Consider the following 14,388-nt stretch of genomic DNA (forward strand, 5'->3'; position numbering starts at 1 on the left):
AGCTGTAGATGTGTGTCAGATGTGTGTTCATAGTCCATATATCTGGTGAACCGCTTATCCAGTTGTCATGGCACATTACTTAGCATAAATTATTGAGACTATCACATTCTGGGGAGATGTGGAGCTGTCTGTGTCTGTCCATCCATCTGTATGTCACACATTTTTTACTTTACACATGCACATGGTGATGCTCAATTCTGTCCTATGGAATTTACATCCATAGTGGGGGATGTTACCGACATGCTTGTTTTTAAAGAACCAGTTTTAATCTAGGTTTAAAATACCAGTTATTTTAACTGCTCTGGCTCTTACTTCGATACACACACACACACACACACACACTTTACTTAAGGAGGCAGTGTGGTCCAGTGGTTAAAGAAACGGGCTTATAACCAGGAGGTCCCTGGTTCAAATCCCACCTCAGCCACTGACTCATTGTGTGACCCTGAGCAAGTCATTTAACCTCCTTGTGCTCCGTCTTTCCGGTGAGACGTAATTGTAAGTGACTCTGCAGCTGATGCATAGTTCATACACCCTAGTCTCTGTAAGTCGCCTTGGATAAAGGCGTCTGCTAAATAAACAAATAATCACTTTGTATAGATGTACCTGTAGTACTAAACAGCATGCACTGCTTTAATATGCTTGTAGTAATTAAGATGCTTGGATTGTTAAACTATAAATGAATACACAGCTGCCCTCTAGAAACCTCTTGAAAATACATTCCTAAACATTTAAATAAATACATTTCTCAATAGGAAATCCTGCTGGTTCTTGATATAGCAATACACATACATATAACTAGTAGGGAATCCACTACTGTTCCCCTTTAAAAGCATTCATTTTAAACTAACTACCCTATATACTGCAGAGATGAGCATGTAATCATGCAGTTCAGCTCCTTTGAAATGGCCTCTGTGCCACATCTCTTGTTCCATAGTTACTATTACATTTCCAGACAGAAAAATAATCTACCTAAAGCTACTTTCTTTTATGCCAAGTACTTAATCTGCAATTAACATCATTTTTGTAACTGTTACAATAGATTTCAAAGATATTGTTTCCCATATGGTTTTCATTAGGATTGTGATTATGGTGTTTATTTTATTATTGTGAATTATGCATTGACCCCAAAGACACGGCTGATGTGAAATGACCTAGTAAGTGCAACAGAAAAGTTTTTTTTCACCTATTTGCTGTGTGCCATTTTAAAACTAAGCATGCACGATCTACATAGCAACATAGAACGACAAGATTCATACAATGAAAAACACAAACAGAAACTAAATAAATTCAATAACAAACAGTAACTGATTCATCAATCATGTGCTCTTATCAATCATTAAATAAAAACTATTGCTAATACTATTGTGTCATTCACGAAAACGTTTTTTGTTTGTGGAAAAGCCAAATCACAAACAAGAAACTGCACTCAAGTGAAAGGTATCACCAGACCTCACCATATCATTCTCCTGTACTTTAAATACATATAGCTATACAAAATTTGAGAAGTTTCCTGGAGACCCTTTGGGCAACCTTTCCAGATCCCAGTTTGAGGACCACAGCCACGAATGCACTCTCCTTCACACAGGCAGTTGAATAATCTGGTATGTTGTTTACAGGCAGCCCGTGGCACTAGTACAGCAAACAGTAATACTTCTAGAAGCCCACAATTGAAAGTGGCGTCTTGATCCCAATCAGTCCTGAGCAGGCAGACGGTGGGATTATTTGTGCTGGAAGGGAAGCTCTTGCAGTAGCTGGATCTATACCAAGCCAGAGAAGAGATCCAAACATACATGCATACAGCTACAAACACACAAACCGACATATACCAGATCTACTTGAAAATATGTTGCACACCTAATTCCACGACTGAAGACCCTCAATGCAGGTGGCTTTCAAAAATTATTATAAGGTAGAATACCGTAAATAGTCAACAACTTGGCACAGCCAGGAACCTGCACTCACCTGACTGTATGACTCGGTGAAGTACCAGGGCACATCCTGATTTGTTGTGCTACACTTGAAAAATTGCATGCCAAATACATATGACCTAGCCTTACTGTTAACATAGTAGTAAGTATAAAGTGTAGGCCAATTTATTTCATACAGTATACAGCACACTATTTCGTATCTATCTTTACCATCCACAAATGAATACATTTTAGGAAATTAAAACTAAATGTCTGTACAGATCTCAAATTTGCAGTTTTGAAAGAAACACATTTAAAAATATCTGGTACCATAATGCAGTAAGATCAATACATTTACAATGCTGACGTGTCCTACAAACTGTCCCTCCCCACTGCACGTTAAAATCCTACTTTACACATATGTGTGAGAGAGAAGCTTTTTGGTATGTCAGCAAACATTTAATAGCCATGCCCTGCAAACAACCAGGCTTCTTACATCTATGCATGCATGCTGAACACATTATTACAAAGTGTATCTGCCAGGGGCGCAATCCATCACAATTAGGCCAGAGAAGCAGGAGGTACAGCAGCTGGGCTAACGTCAGTGTAGTCTTCAAAACAGCATGACCACCGCTTTGTACTGTGATGTAACTGCAGTAGAGGAAAGATGCAGCTATAACAGTAATTATTGTGCCAGTAATCCAAATATAGTCTGGCCACTTTATTAGGACCTGTATCTAATATTGGTTAAGGATCACAGCCTTGACATGAAGTGGAATAGACTCCACAAGGTGCTGGAAAGGGTCTCATGGGATCACTCAATAATATTTTACACAATGGTGCAGAGGGAGGCAGATCATTGTGATGCAGAAAGCACCGTTCAAGTTCATCCCAAATGAGCTCAATTGGACTGAGATCTAGGGATTGTGGTGGCCACGGAAAATGCTGGTAACATTCTGGTATTGTGGATGGTATCGTCTTGAAAGTAACCATCAGGGAACAAGGGTAGTTAAGTTAACTATGGCATTCATTCTGCCTTCCAGAGTAATCAAGGGACCTAGGGACCCTTTACTAGGGCGATGTCCAATCTAGTCAGCTAGAACATGCATTTTCATTTTAAAAACTGGTATCTGGTACCACACTAGGGGTAATGAAAACTGATTCCATGCCTTACTTTCAGCTAGTCTTGCACTTCCTTGGTCACATGGAGTGATACCCCTTTGACACCTTTCCTATCATGAACCAATCAGCTTCTTCCTCTAATGACTGACATGCTTTAACCCAAAGACAATGAGGTTACATGACCTAGGAAATGCAAATTTAACACACTACCTGAACATAAGGCATACAAACTGATAGCTTTCTTTCTGAATGGAATGGGGAAGGCTGTCGCTTAGGATACTCAAAAGCCAGGTAAAGGCAGATTTATAAAACAAATATAATAACTTAATATAGCAGGGACACTCATAATCAGTACAAACGTCAAATTAATAATAGTAAATATAAGTTATATTTGATTTTATAAAGAAAAGATTGTGTGCATCCAAGTCTTTTTGTATGCAAATGAATGCAGATTTTTAACCTGATAACTCCTTTTCAGTCATTATTATCAGTGTGGAGTGTTGTAGACAGTCCACATATCACTAACTACGCCTCCTGGAAATCTACATTGTTCTCTTAACCAAAGGTTTGTGTTATAAAAAGACAACATGGCAAGTGCCAAGATTTACCGACCCCTTAAGTAATAAATATTAAATCCAATACAAGCTCAGTTTCTCTTGCTTAGGAATCTGGCAGGAATCTAAGCTTGGGAAGTTCTGAAAGAGACATTTCCAAGCCAAACCACTTCAAAGCCCAGACCCGCCAATTCTGAAACAAGCTCATTCAGAATCCAAGGGAAGCACAGATTCCAATGAGCTGCTTGCTTAGTCTTTTATATTGTATAAAAAACAACGTGAAAGAAAAAAAAATGTTGAGTAGCTAGTTTCCATTAGTCTGGTATGCCTCAGAATCATAATTTGCTGTCTCCAAGCCTTCAATTTGTGCTTTCTGAAATGTTTACTGTCTCAAAGCCAAAAACAAAAACGACCACCTAGAACAAAACTGGTGTGAGTTCAAGCCTCAGAAATGTTGATTCCCATCAATAAAGTTGTCAAACTGGACCAAAACTTTTTTTTTTTTTTTTTCGGGTGAGGAAAGTTTTTACCACCCCACCCTTTCTCTTTGCTCAAATATAATTGAGATTACTGGCATTTACAGACAAACTCAAACTGCTGAAATTCAAGTTGGAATTGGTGACTGCAGTCTACTAGAACTTCAGCAAGACATTTACAGAATTTGTGAAACGGAACACTGTATTGTGATCTTCAGAACATGGGCAGTATGTTCAAATACTTGCCCACTTGTCAATTACAAATGAAAGATCAAGTTCATTTACTAAGACCGGTTATCTTGATTGAATATGGTATGAAGTTGGTGTTGCTCTGGATTAGATATGCAAATTAGGTTGATCATGTGATGTGACGTGATTCTGCAGCACTAGAAAGCTGATGTAGTTCACTTAAGCATTGTTGTGGATCAAGTCCAACAATGCTGTACCCTGATAGTGAAGGCTACTTTCAAGAAGATAATACCCTTCCCCAGTTTGAGGATTTGACACAAGGCACTTTCCACATTGCCACCACAATCACCGGATCTAAATCCAATTGACCATGTTTGGGTTGAATGTGAATGGCACATTGGTCATCACAATCCTCACCCTACCTCACCAATCGTGAAATATTACTGACTGAACGGATCCCTCAAGACACCTTCCAGCACCTTGTGGAGTCTAAGATGTTTTCATGCTTATATGTACACTTGAGGGGTCAGTTATAATTAGGTTTGCTACTATTCGATTTTAATTTTTTTGCCAAATCGATGATTAATAAATCGACGTTTATTTTTGAAAGAATTTACCGTTTTTTTCTATCTTTATTTTTCAATTCAAGCATACCAATTCAATTCAAATCGGCCTTTATGCTTAAAAAAACCCAGACTTTCTATGCCCTTGAGAAACATCTCATTTAGAGAAACCCCTTTATCATATTCAACATGCAACAAAACCATGGTTACCAGCATTCTAATTGAAATAACATTTGGTCACAGCAAAGTTATACCTTGTAAAGCTAAAGTTCCTGCACAAATAAAAAAAAAATATGTCTCAAATAAACCATAGAAAACGCAGCATATAAAGTGTATTACACAGACTTTTATAGCATACATTTACAAGTAAAAATAATATGCACAGAACAAAACATTAGACAGTTGAACAGAACTAACTTGCTCTTATTATTCTGAGCTCCGCCCCTCTCCTGCTTCAGCACAGCTGGACTCACTGGAGGCAAGGAAGACTGGCCCGCTTCGTCCTGCTGCAGAGACTTCTGCCGTCGATCAGGGTATTGTGCACAATACTCATTAAGTGTTTTCCTCTTGCGCCCCATTTTCAAATCAAAGTAATAATTGTCACCGTATATACCTATAATAGCAAAAGCTTACCTACACCTTAACCTAATTTCAAAGCAGGCGCTTTGAATGACAGGCGCTGTAGCTGGCAAATGAAAGTGCACAGGTCGGTCTTGATGACTGAAATTCGTCATTTAAACGAATGAGACCATTCTAGCACTGCTTCAGCGAACGAGATCTGTCAGAACAGGATGAAATGACTGACGGTTAAACTACACTAGACTATTAAGGAACCACTGAGTTGACTGACAGTGACCCCTAGCCATTCACAGCAGAACGGAGATGGGACAGACAGCAAGTATAAAAGCTAACAGACTAGAGATGATTTCTTAAGTTATTATTTTTGGTAAGAAAAAAGATAGCGAGTGGTTTTACCGACGTTTATCGTATTGGAAAATTCCAGTCAAACTCATATTTTTTGGGAACACTCCATTTTTATCACTCCAGTGCTGTCAATCAATCAATCAATCAATCAATCAATATGTATTTTATATAGCGCCTTTCATAGTGGACCACCACCATCACAAAGCACTTTACAAGATAGTGAAGAACAATGCATAATACATTAAATACAGTGAAATACAGGGGATAGTACATTAAATAAACAGTAAAAAAAACAATGCAACTACATTAAATACAAGGCTAGGATGTGAACTTTAAACATTGTGGATGTGTGTGTCATGAAGAATCATGCGAAAAAGATGGAGTGAAAAACCTGAAATAGCAATTAGACAACAGCTAATAGCAGATATCAGGCTTGAAAAGCATTGAAAGCAAGACAGAACAAGTGGGTCTTGAGAGTTGATTTGAAGCAAGCGACTGTGGGAGCCACGCGCACTAAAGCTGGGAGAGAGTTCCAGAGTGTCGGGGGCCATGAAGCTAAAAAAAGCGTTCTCCGAGTATGGTGCACTTTTGCTTGGGTATAACAAGCAAGCCAGAGTCAGAGGACCTCAGCTTGCATGCAGGGACATAGCAGGTCAGCAGGTTGGACAGATACTCTGGACCTGCATGATGAAGGGCCTTGTAAGCAAGCAGGAGAACTTTGAAAGTAATACTGAACTTTACATGTAGCCAGCGCAGCTGGGCAAGACAGGGGGTAATGTGATCATATTTTTTACACCTGGTAAGGATCCTAGCAGCAGCATTTTGAACCAGTTGCAATCGGTTTATGGTGTATGACGGAAGACCACCATAGAGACTGTTGCAGTTGTCGAGTCAAGAGGAGATGAATGCATGACAGAGTATCTCTGCATCCGGGAGGAAAAGGTAGGGACAGACCTTTGAGATGTTTCAGAGGTGGTAGGAGGAAGATTTGACTACAGAGCATATTTGGGCATCAAAGGAGAGGTTACTATCCCGAAGAACTCCAAGGCTTTGTACAGTGTGGGAAGGCAGCAGCAGACAGCTTCCGAGGATCAAGGCAGCAATATTGAGATTCTTGAGTTGAGTTTTCGATCCTACTAGAAGTAGTTCAGGATTTGTTAGTGTTGATCTGAAGAAAATTGGCAGACATCCAGGCCTCGCTGTCTTGGATGCAAGCCGAGAGCCGGACCATGGCAGAGGCACATCCAGGGTCGAGTTTTAGATAGAGCTGGGTGTTATTACCCTGCACTAATGATCAACCTCTGTGGATTACCTTTATATCTGTTTTGCTGGCAATACACTGCTTTACAGTGGATGGGGCTGGCGTACACTTCTATGAAAGACACTTTGGCTGATATAACTTACAAAATATACAGATACGACAGGCAATTAGAACCACAGAGCAGCCCCTGAACCAATACTCAAAGCACCTTACCACAGGGAAATAAACGAACCTGGCGATAATTATGATACTCTCCTTCCACCCCTTCAGTTTGTAGTGTAAAGTCATTCATTGTCAGCATCATGTGTGTGGGCAGAATACAATTTGAAAAGCAGTGCTTGAAAAGAAACAGGGGGGTGGGGGTTTAAGTGGCAGGTCGGCATAAAATGAATGAGTCAGACTGATGATTCACTGTGCTGAATGCAGAGAAATGCTCTTGCCTACAGATGTTCCTTAGGAAAATCTTATTCAGATCACTAAGTCTAAGTCTATCTCAAACATTTATCGGTATACCACCTTCAGCTCACCTTGCACTTTAAGGCTCAAGGCTGTATTAAAGATACTGTTACGTTGAGGTTTTAGTATGGGTTTCCAAAGAGCAGTCAGACAATACATTAAAATGTATTTATTTTATTTTTAAAAGTTCAAAATGCAAAACAAAATAAAAAATGAGATATTCCCTAGCCTTCACAAAGGTCTACAGCTCTCAGAATCATGTCTAACCGCTAAGTACTTCTGGTGCACCAAAGTAAGAAATACTACATAGAACAAATCTGGTATTTCTTATATGCTGGGGGACAGGTGTATGTTACAGACTGGTGTACCAGCTGATGTTAGACATGATTCTGAGAGCTCAATTAGGCCACAGGTGCTTTTAACACTTTAAAACATCCTAAAGATGTGATGATTGAAACAGAAATTGCTACAATGTGAATCTAAATAAAAAGAATACATATAGATGACTTCACACCCATACCAAGTTTCTCTTTAATGTAGGATACATAATCCCATCCCACAATTTTAGTGTCAGGTCCCTGAAAAATGAGGTGACTATAACCTCCATATACTGCTAATGCTCATGCATAAAGCTTCAGCGATCATTCACAAGACATTACATTAGCTTGTAACAGATTGCAAAGTTAAATTAAATTTAGGAAAATATACTGAAAACAACTCTTCAACACTGCTGAGTGAATATGTGTTCTCTGAATCCAGCTGCTAAATATAGGTTTAAACATACTTTCTTTCTTGTACTTGTTTTGTAAACAGAATACCCCATGTAAGTTCAGAGTGCTGTGGTTTTTGCACTCATGAGGATAGCTGAAAAGAATCCCCTCAGCAGCTTGGAGGCTCATGGGTTATCCGGTACTCCATGAATGCTAATGGTGTATCCTCTATTTATTCACTCAATCAACCAGAACTTCTGCAAAAGAGAGCCTGCCCCATCCCCACCCCTTTCTCACCCAGAAAATCAAACGGGGGGCTCACTCCAAACAGCCCCTCTCTCCTCTTCTCTGGATAATGGAGGTGAGCTGCAGTTTGGAGGACAAACAGATGACTTTCATTGGCAAACAGAACGACCACACAGAGTGCAGTTTCATGAAGTAGAGCAGAGAACAGCAGTGGATCCACCGGTATTCTACTGCCAGCATTATCTACTGTTCTACACAATTTGACATTTATCAGACAACATCAATATTTTTTTAAACTGGTTATAGCTAATGAAAAATCTCCATACATCTTACTGGCCGTGTACTTCCATTCACTATGCAGGTTTTACATTTACACATGAAAACATAAATAATAATAATAATAATAATAATAATAATAATAATAATAATAATAATAATAATAATAATAATAAGCATTTGGTAACAAACTAGGTTTTCCTTCCTTATGTCCATTAAGTTTTTATACTTATACTTCCTTGGGCACTTCATATATTGATGACTGCAGATTATTATTATTTATTTCTTAGCAGAGGCCTTAATACTGAATACAGGGCTGGCCTTAATATCAAAAGGTGAGTTCATACTGCTGTCACGATGAGCAAATCAGGAGAGTAAAAAAAAAAAAAAAAAAAAAAAAAAGGGACCTTAACTGTGGCCTTTATACTGAGGTGGCCTCTAAAGGCCTGGACACATCAGTGCTTCGCTTCACCTGGCGTCACTTTCTCATATAATGGATTTATATGTACCCTCACACAATACGGCGTCGCTTCGCGTCATGTCGTTTCGCGTCATGTCGCTTCGCGTCCAGACTTCTCCCAGGCAATTTTTGATGCCCTGCTCAACCAACGCGTCTGCACTCGACCAATAGCACTCAACTCCTGGGTGATGTCACCAGAAATGTAAAACCGACGGCCCATGGCTTTGGGAGATGGACATTTGCGAGTTATTTATAGGTCTGTAATTACTTTGAGAAATTTAATTGGGTTTTGTCCCATCTCCCGTTTTCATAAAACTATAATCCATAAACACAGCTAAAACTAAAGCCTGTCAATAATTTCAAACACTCTACCGCAATTCTATGAAATAAAGTTAAAATGTGTGTTAAAACTGAAAAATTGCTATCATGTCATTGCTGATATAGTAAAAAAAACAAAACAAAACAAAAAAAAAAAAACAGTCACTACTGTGAATTATCGACATCCCTGTCTGATTCAATTGGGTATAGACTCGCTGGTGTGACACTGTCTACCGCTCGTCCAAAAAAAAGCAACGCGAAGCGAAGCAAAGGTGTGACCAGGCCTTAAAGCATGTTTTTTTACTGTACTATACAACAACGATTTTGTATTGTTGAATTAAAAAAGGCACTAAAACTCAAAAAACTAAAATGATGAAAAGAACATATTAACAGTATTTGGTTAAACCTATCACAGTATAACTGAGCAAATAGACAGACACACTTGTGACCCACAGGCAAGACAAGCGCATGGGGAGAAGGAGCTTTTTCACAGAAATGGCAGTGAACAATTGGAACAGGCTGCTGGACAGAATTCTTGGATCCTTCAAAAATAGACTGGATGCTGTCATGAACAATATTGTATAACCCTCTCTGTGACCACAATAAGACCTTTAGCTACCCGCCTGGAGGAAGGGCGGTCTGTCTAGCCACGGATTCCCAGAGGTTTCATTTCCCCTACTAACCTGGTTTGGGGTTTTTGTTTTTCCTCTCTTGAGTGCCAACAGACCACACTGGCAGCAGAGCGAGCAAGCGAGCGAGCGAGCATAGGTGGGCCGAATGGCCTTTTCTCGTTCTTGAATTTATGTTCGCATGTTCTTATGTGCTTGTATGTGGGACTATTCTTGACAAGAGTTTAAAATATATAGAAATTCACCTACAATGATTTAATATGTTTTATCAGGTTTACAACTTACCATGCTGGTGTACAGTAATACACATTTTAGCCCCACCGCCTTGAATTTCTACTGGAGCCCTTATACTCAGATATAATATATGACATCTAACTGCACATGTGCCAATTTCTGTTGGCGTCACCACAAGAAAAGAGTCTAAATCTCTTAAGATAACTACGTCTTAGAAATATGACACCCAGCTAACTCAAGGAAACTTAAGTGTATCTAGAAGGTCTACACAATGAAAATTACACCCCAACAGAAAACCATTCTCCTGTGAAGCCTGTTGCAGTGATGCTATGGTAACAGAACAGCAATGCAATGCTATAGATTAGAAAACACAAAACTTATATGAGTCAGCCAACAGGAATGTTTGCTGGAATAAGCCCAGCTCCCAGTTACTGAACAACTTTCTTCTGTAAGATAGTAGCTAACAAAATACTCTTTGCCTACATACTGAAATCTCAAATGTACAGTTTTGAAAAAAAAACACCTGACAGCAAACATGTATTTTTATTTTAATGCAGGTCAGATTTATTTTGTGAATCTGCACAAGCCCATAATCATCTCAAGTTCATTTGCAGTACTGCATTGATATGATATTTAAGCTACTGACTTTCTATATACTAAAATGAAGTAAATTGACATTGATGCACATTTGTTTCAGCTTTTTTAAGCCATATAAATACAGTAAATATAGCAAGAACTGCTGTTCTATTTAGCTTGAAAGCAAAAAGTCTGAATGACAGTTAGTTATACCCGGTTATACCCAAAGATCCTAGGTTCAAAAGCCAGTCTAGCCAGCCTCACTCACTCAACAACAGTCTAATGTTTTTTTGAGGCACATAGACATTTCTTCATCCTTGACAGGCTACCCAAGAGGCACTAGGTAGCCCACAAACAACAAACATTCCTGTAATAGAAACTGATATATACAACTTGTCAGTTTGAATAGGAACTTCATTAGTTGCTCTGCTAGCAACTAAAAAAAAAACACGTATTAGCCAAAGCGCTCTATGAATGCCATGTTTTCCACCACATTACACCTGTGTTGAATCTAGCTGCCTTGGTTAAGGTCTGAACAGGCAGGAGAGCTGTGAGGGGAAGCTCCTGTGGCCTTTTTGCATGTTAGTACCTTTAGTCAGAGGCCTTACTTTATCCTTTCCCTCTCCAAACGAATGCATCCCTCTTGTTTAGAATCCTTTTGGATATCATTTTCTGTTTCTGTCATCAAATCTTGGTCTTTTGATTACCCCTATATCTCCTGTGAGCTCTCAAAACATGCAATAACCAATAACCTGTCCCCTTAAACACTGCAGCAGTGGAGGTAATAAATACCACATTTGTGCTATACAGTATTTCTTGCAGATTTATTTTCACTAGGTGCAGAGTGTTAACAAAGAAACTCTCACTTTTGAAGTTATTTGTTTTGCCATTAATATCATTAGCATATCATTTTTTCCTTTCAGTTAATGAAAGACTCAAGTAAAAGCACAGAAAAAAATGAACTGTGCATATTACCTCATAATATAGTATAATTTCGGTTTGTTATGCTTACAATTAAAGATCGAGTGATATTACTGTAAAAATGTGGCCGCCGTACCAATTTAAATATACCGGAGACCTAAACATGTAAGTGTACCTGAGCCAATAGGATTTGTTGGCATAGGATATGAGGAGAGGAAATGATCCTACCTTCTCTGCTGAGGTTCCTTCCTGTCTGCCGATCCCAAGCTCTGCATGAGAAAGAGAGAAAGAGGCATTAGTAGATCTGTTTGAGTGCTAATTAAACCTCTCACGCTTCCATTATAAGAATTATTACAGCACAGCAGGGAGTCCCCTGCAGGAAACTGAGATACCACTGGCCAGATTATAAACTGTGAAAGCCTTGCCAAGACTAGATTGTTGTGTATTACCCTCCAACAAACCATGGTAAACCATGAAAACATTGCAGAACATGCACTGTAGAACAATGACTGGTTGCAGTGTCCATGTTGTGAAATTCCACAATGAAAATTCGTATTACACATGGCTGTGCTGCCATATACAAAGCATGGTCGCTCCCAGAGAAATTGCAGCAACAGCCAGCACAGTTGTATAATGGTTAGAGCTATGGCTTTCAGCTGGACTTGATGCTGGTTTAGGAGCTGATCCAAGAAAAACAAGTATATTAAAAATGTCTTTGCTGTGGAAATCTGTGTTGGCTACACTCGTACCTATTTGCTTTAAACCTTGGCTTGGATTTTATATATCTGCTGAGTACCCAGTAAGAGGCCAGTAAAGATCTGCTTCAATTCCCAACTCTTAGCTGGTTACCAGCTAACCAGCAGTTGCTGGAGATTTCTGCACAGCTGACAGTGGTTAAAAGATTAGGGTTAACCATTTTAATAGCTCAGTTTAAACTTGACTTAAACATCTAGTTTTGCAGAACACCGCTTACAACAGTAAATTAGCACAGTAATTTTGCGGTTTCTGCATGCTTTTCCCCATGAATACACCATAGTTTGGCTATAAAAAAAAAATCTTTACAATATCTCTGGGCTTTACAATGCTCACCTATGCTTTGTCAAGCATTTGCTTTGCTTTATTACACTATGTTTTACTTTGGTAAATTTTTATAAGGGACAGGTCTTGTTACACGTAACATAAGGAAGGAATTGAATAGGTGGCTTCTGAAATTCCCGCGCCATCACACCATAAACTCACTTCATGTGCAGCAGGTAAAAGGATTCCAAATATATGAGTCGTGAGTCATAGCAATAGGGGTCTTAATGTTGCAACACCAAAGAGAAAACAAAGTCTAGATAACACAAAGGAAAATTTGCTTTGCACTTCAAGGAGGCAATGACAATTAAGACAAGTGTCTGAAACAAACACAGCTGTGATAGTGCAACACCTGTCACTAACAGATACGATCCAAACATACGATAAAATCAACATCAGAACTGAGGAAAAAACATGTTGCTCTACGTCTGTCACTTCTCTAAGAAAAGCTTGAGAATCTCATATCCTTCTCATTCTCTATCAGAGAAACAAAAAGAGAAACAAATGAGACATAATTCAGAAACTTGAGCAGTTTAAGTCAAATACATTTGAGCAACAAATGTGAAGCGACGGTGGTACAAAAAAGAAATCTGACCTGCTTTATTAAATTGAATGTATAATCTACAATATACTGTATCTGAAGATGTTCATTTCCACAAAATGAACATCTTCATCTTTTTTTTTTTTTTACATTTTGACTACTTTTAAACTTAAAATTGCATTCCCTGCCTCAAGAAGTAAAAATAAATAAATAAATAAATAAAAATAATGAAAAAAATACACACACCTTACGTAAACAGTTGTAGCAACACATGGGAACATGTAAAAGGTCCTTATGTACCCTTTCCAATAGAAACAAATCTAAAAATGGGTTTAAAACAGTTTATTATGTATGTGTCAGTCTAGATAGATGAGAATTTTAATTTTCGGTCAGTAATCAGTGATATAGAAACCACTTTGTGCTTTTAATTAGGCATCTTAAACAACTTCTAAAAAGTCTGATGCATTTTACCATTGGTGATTATGTGTTTCAAATGTTTTCTTACTGTTTTAAATGAATTGCATGTGTGGACTAATAAATTCATCAATTAAAATTAGACAATCACTAATTTGCCTATTTTGAAAATGTTCCAAGATTTTCAGAGGTTTGCTTTCACACGCACAACAAATCAAAAAACAGAGGTAGCTATAATACACACGTATTCTTCATCCAAGGACCACTTGGTGAACTACAATGAGCTATGCTATGCTTTTGGTCTCGTATCACAATACAACAATACAGTCACCTATCACGATCACAATCCAGAGACACACCCCTACTCACCAACAAACACACACATAGACATATTCACAGACATACTGGGAAAATGAGAAATTCCATGCATGTTAAATAAAGAGATGGATCTGTGTGGTTGGCTATGACACATGCATGATTTTCTTCTCTGCATGTCTGCGTTAAAATCCATTTTCCTTGGGTTAGTGCACA

General features: G+C 38.5%; 1 protein-coding gene across 6 annotated transcripts in view; it reads right to left on the reverse strand.

The window, feature by feature from the left end:
- Positions 1 to 14,388, reverse strand: part of LOC117417832 (ankyrin repeat and fibronectin type-III domain-containing protein 1-like) — a 198,234-nt gene that overhangs the window by 63,821 nt on the left and 120,025 nt on the right. For all 6 annotated transcript variants that reach the window (XM_059035633.1, XM_059035632.1, XM_059035630.1 and 3 more), the window contains one exon: positions 12,054 to 12,094. In XM_059035633.1, the coding sequence (XP_058891616.1) occupies positions 12,054 to 12,094 (41 nt within the window). The remainder of the gene's footprint in view (positions 1 to 12,053; positions 12,095 to 14,388) is intronic.

The sequence above is a fragment of the Acipenser ruthenus genome, chromosome 13 (genome assembly GCF_902713425.1).
Source record: "Acipenser ruthenus chromosome 13, fAciRut3.2 maternal haplotype, whole genome shotgun sequence".
Classification (NCBI taxonomy): domain Eukaryota; kingdom Metazoa; phylum Chordata; class Actinopteri; order Acipenseriformes; family Acipenseridae; genus Acipenser; species Acipenser ruthenus.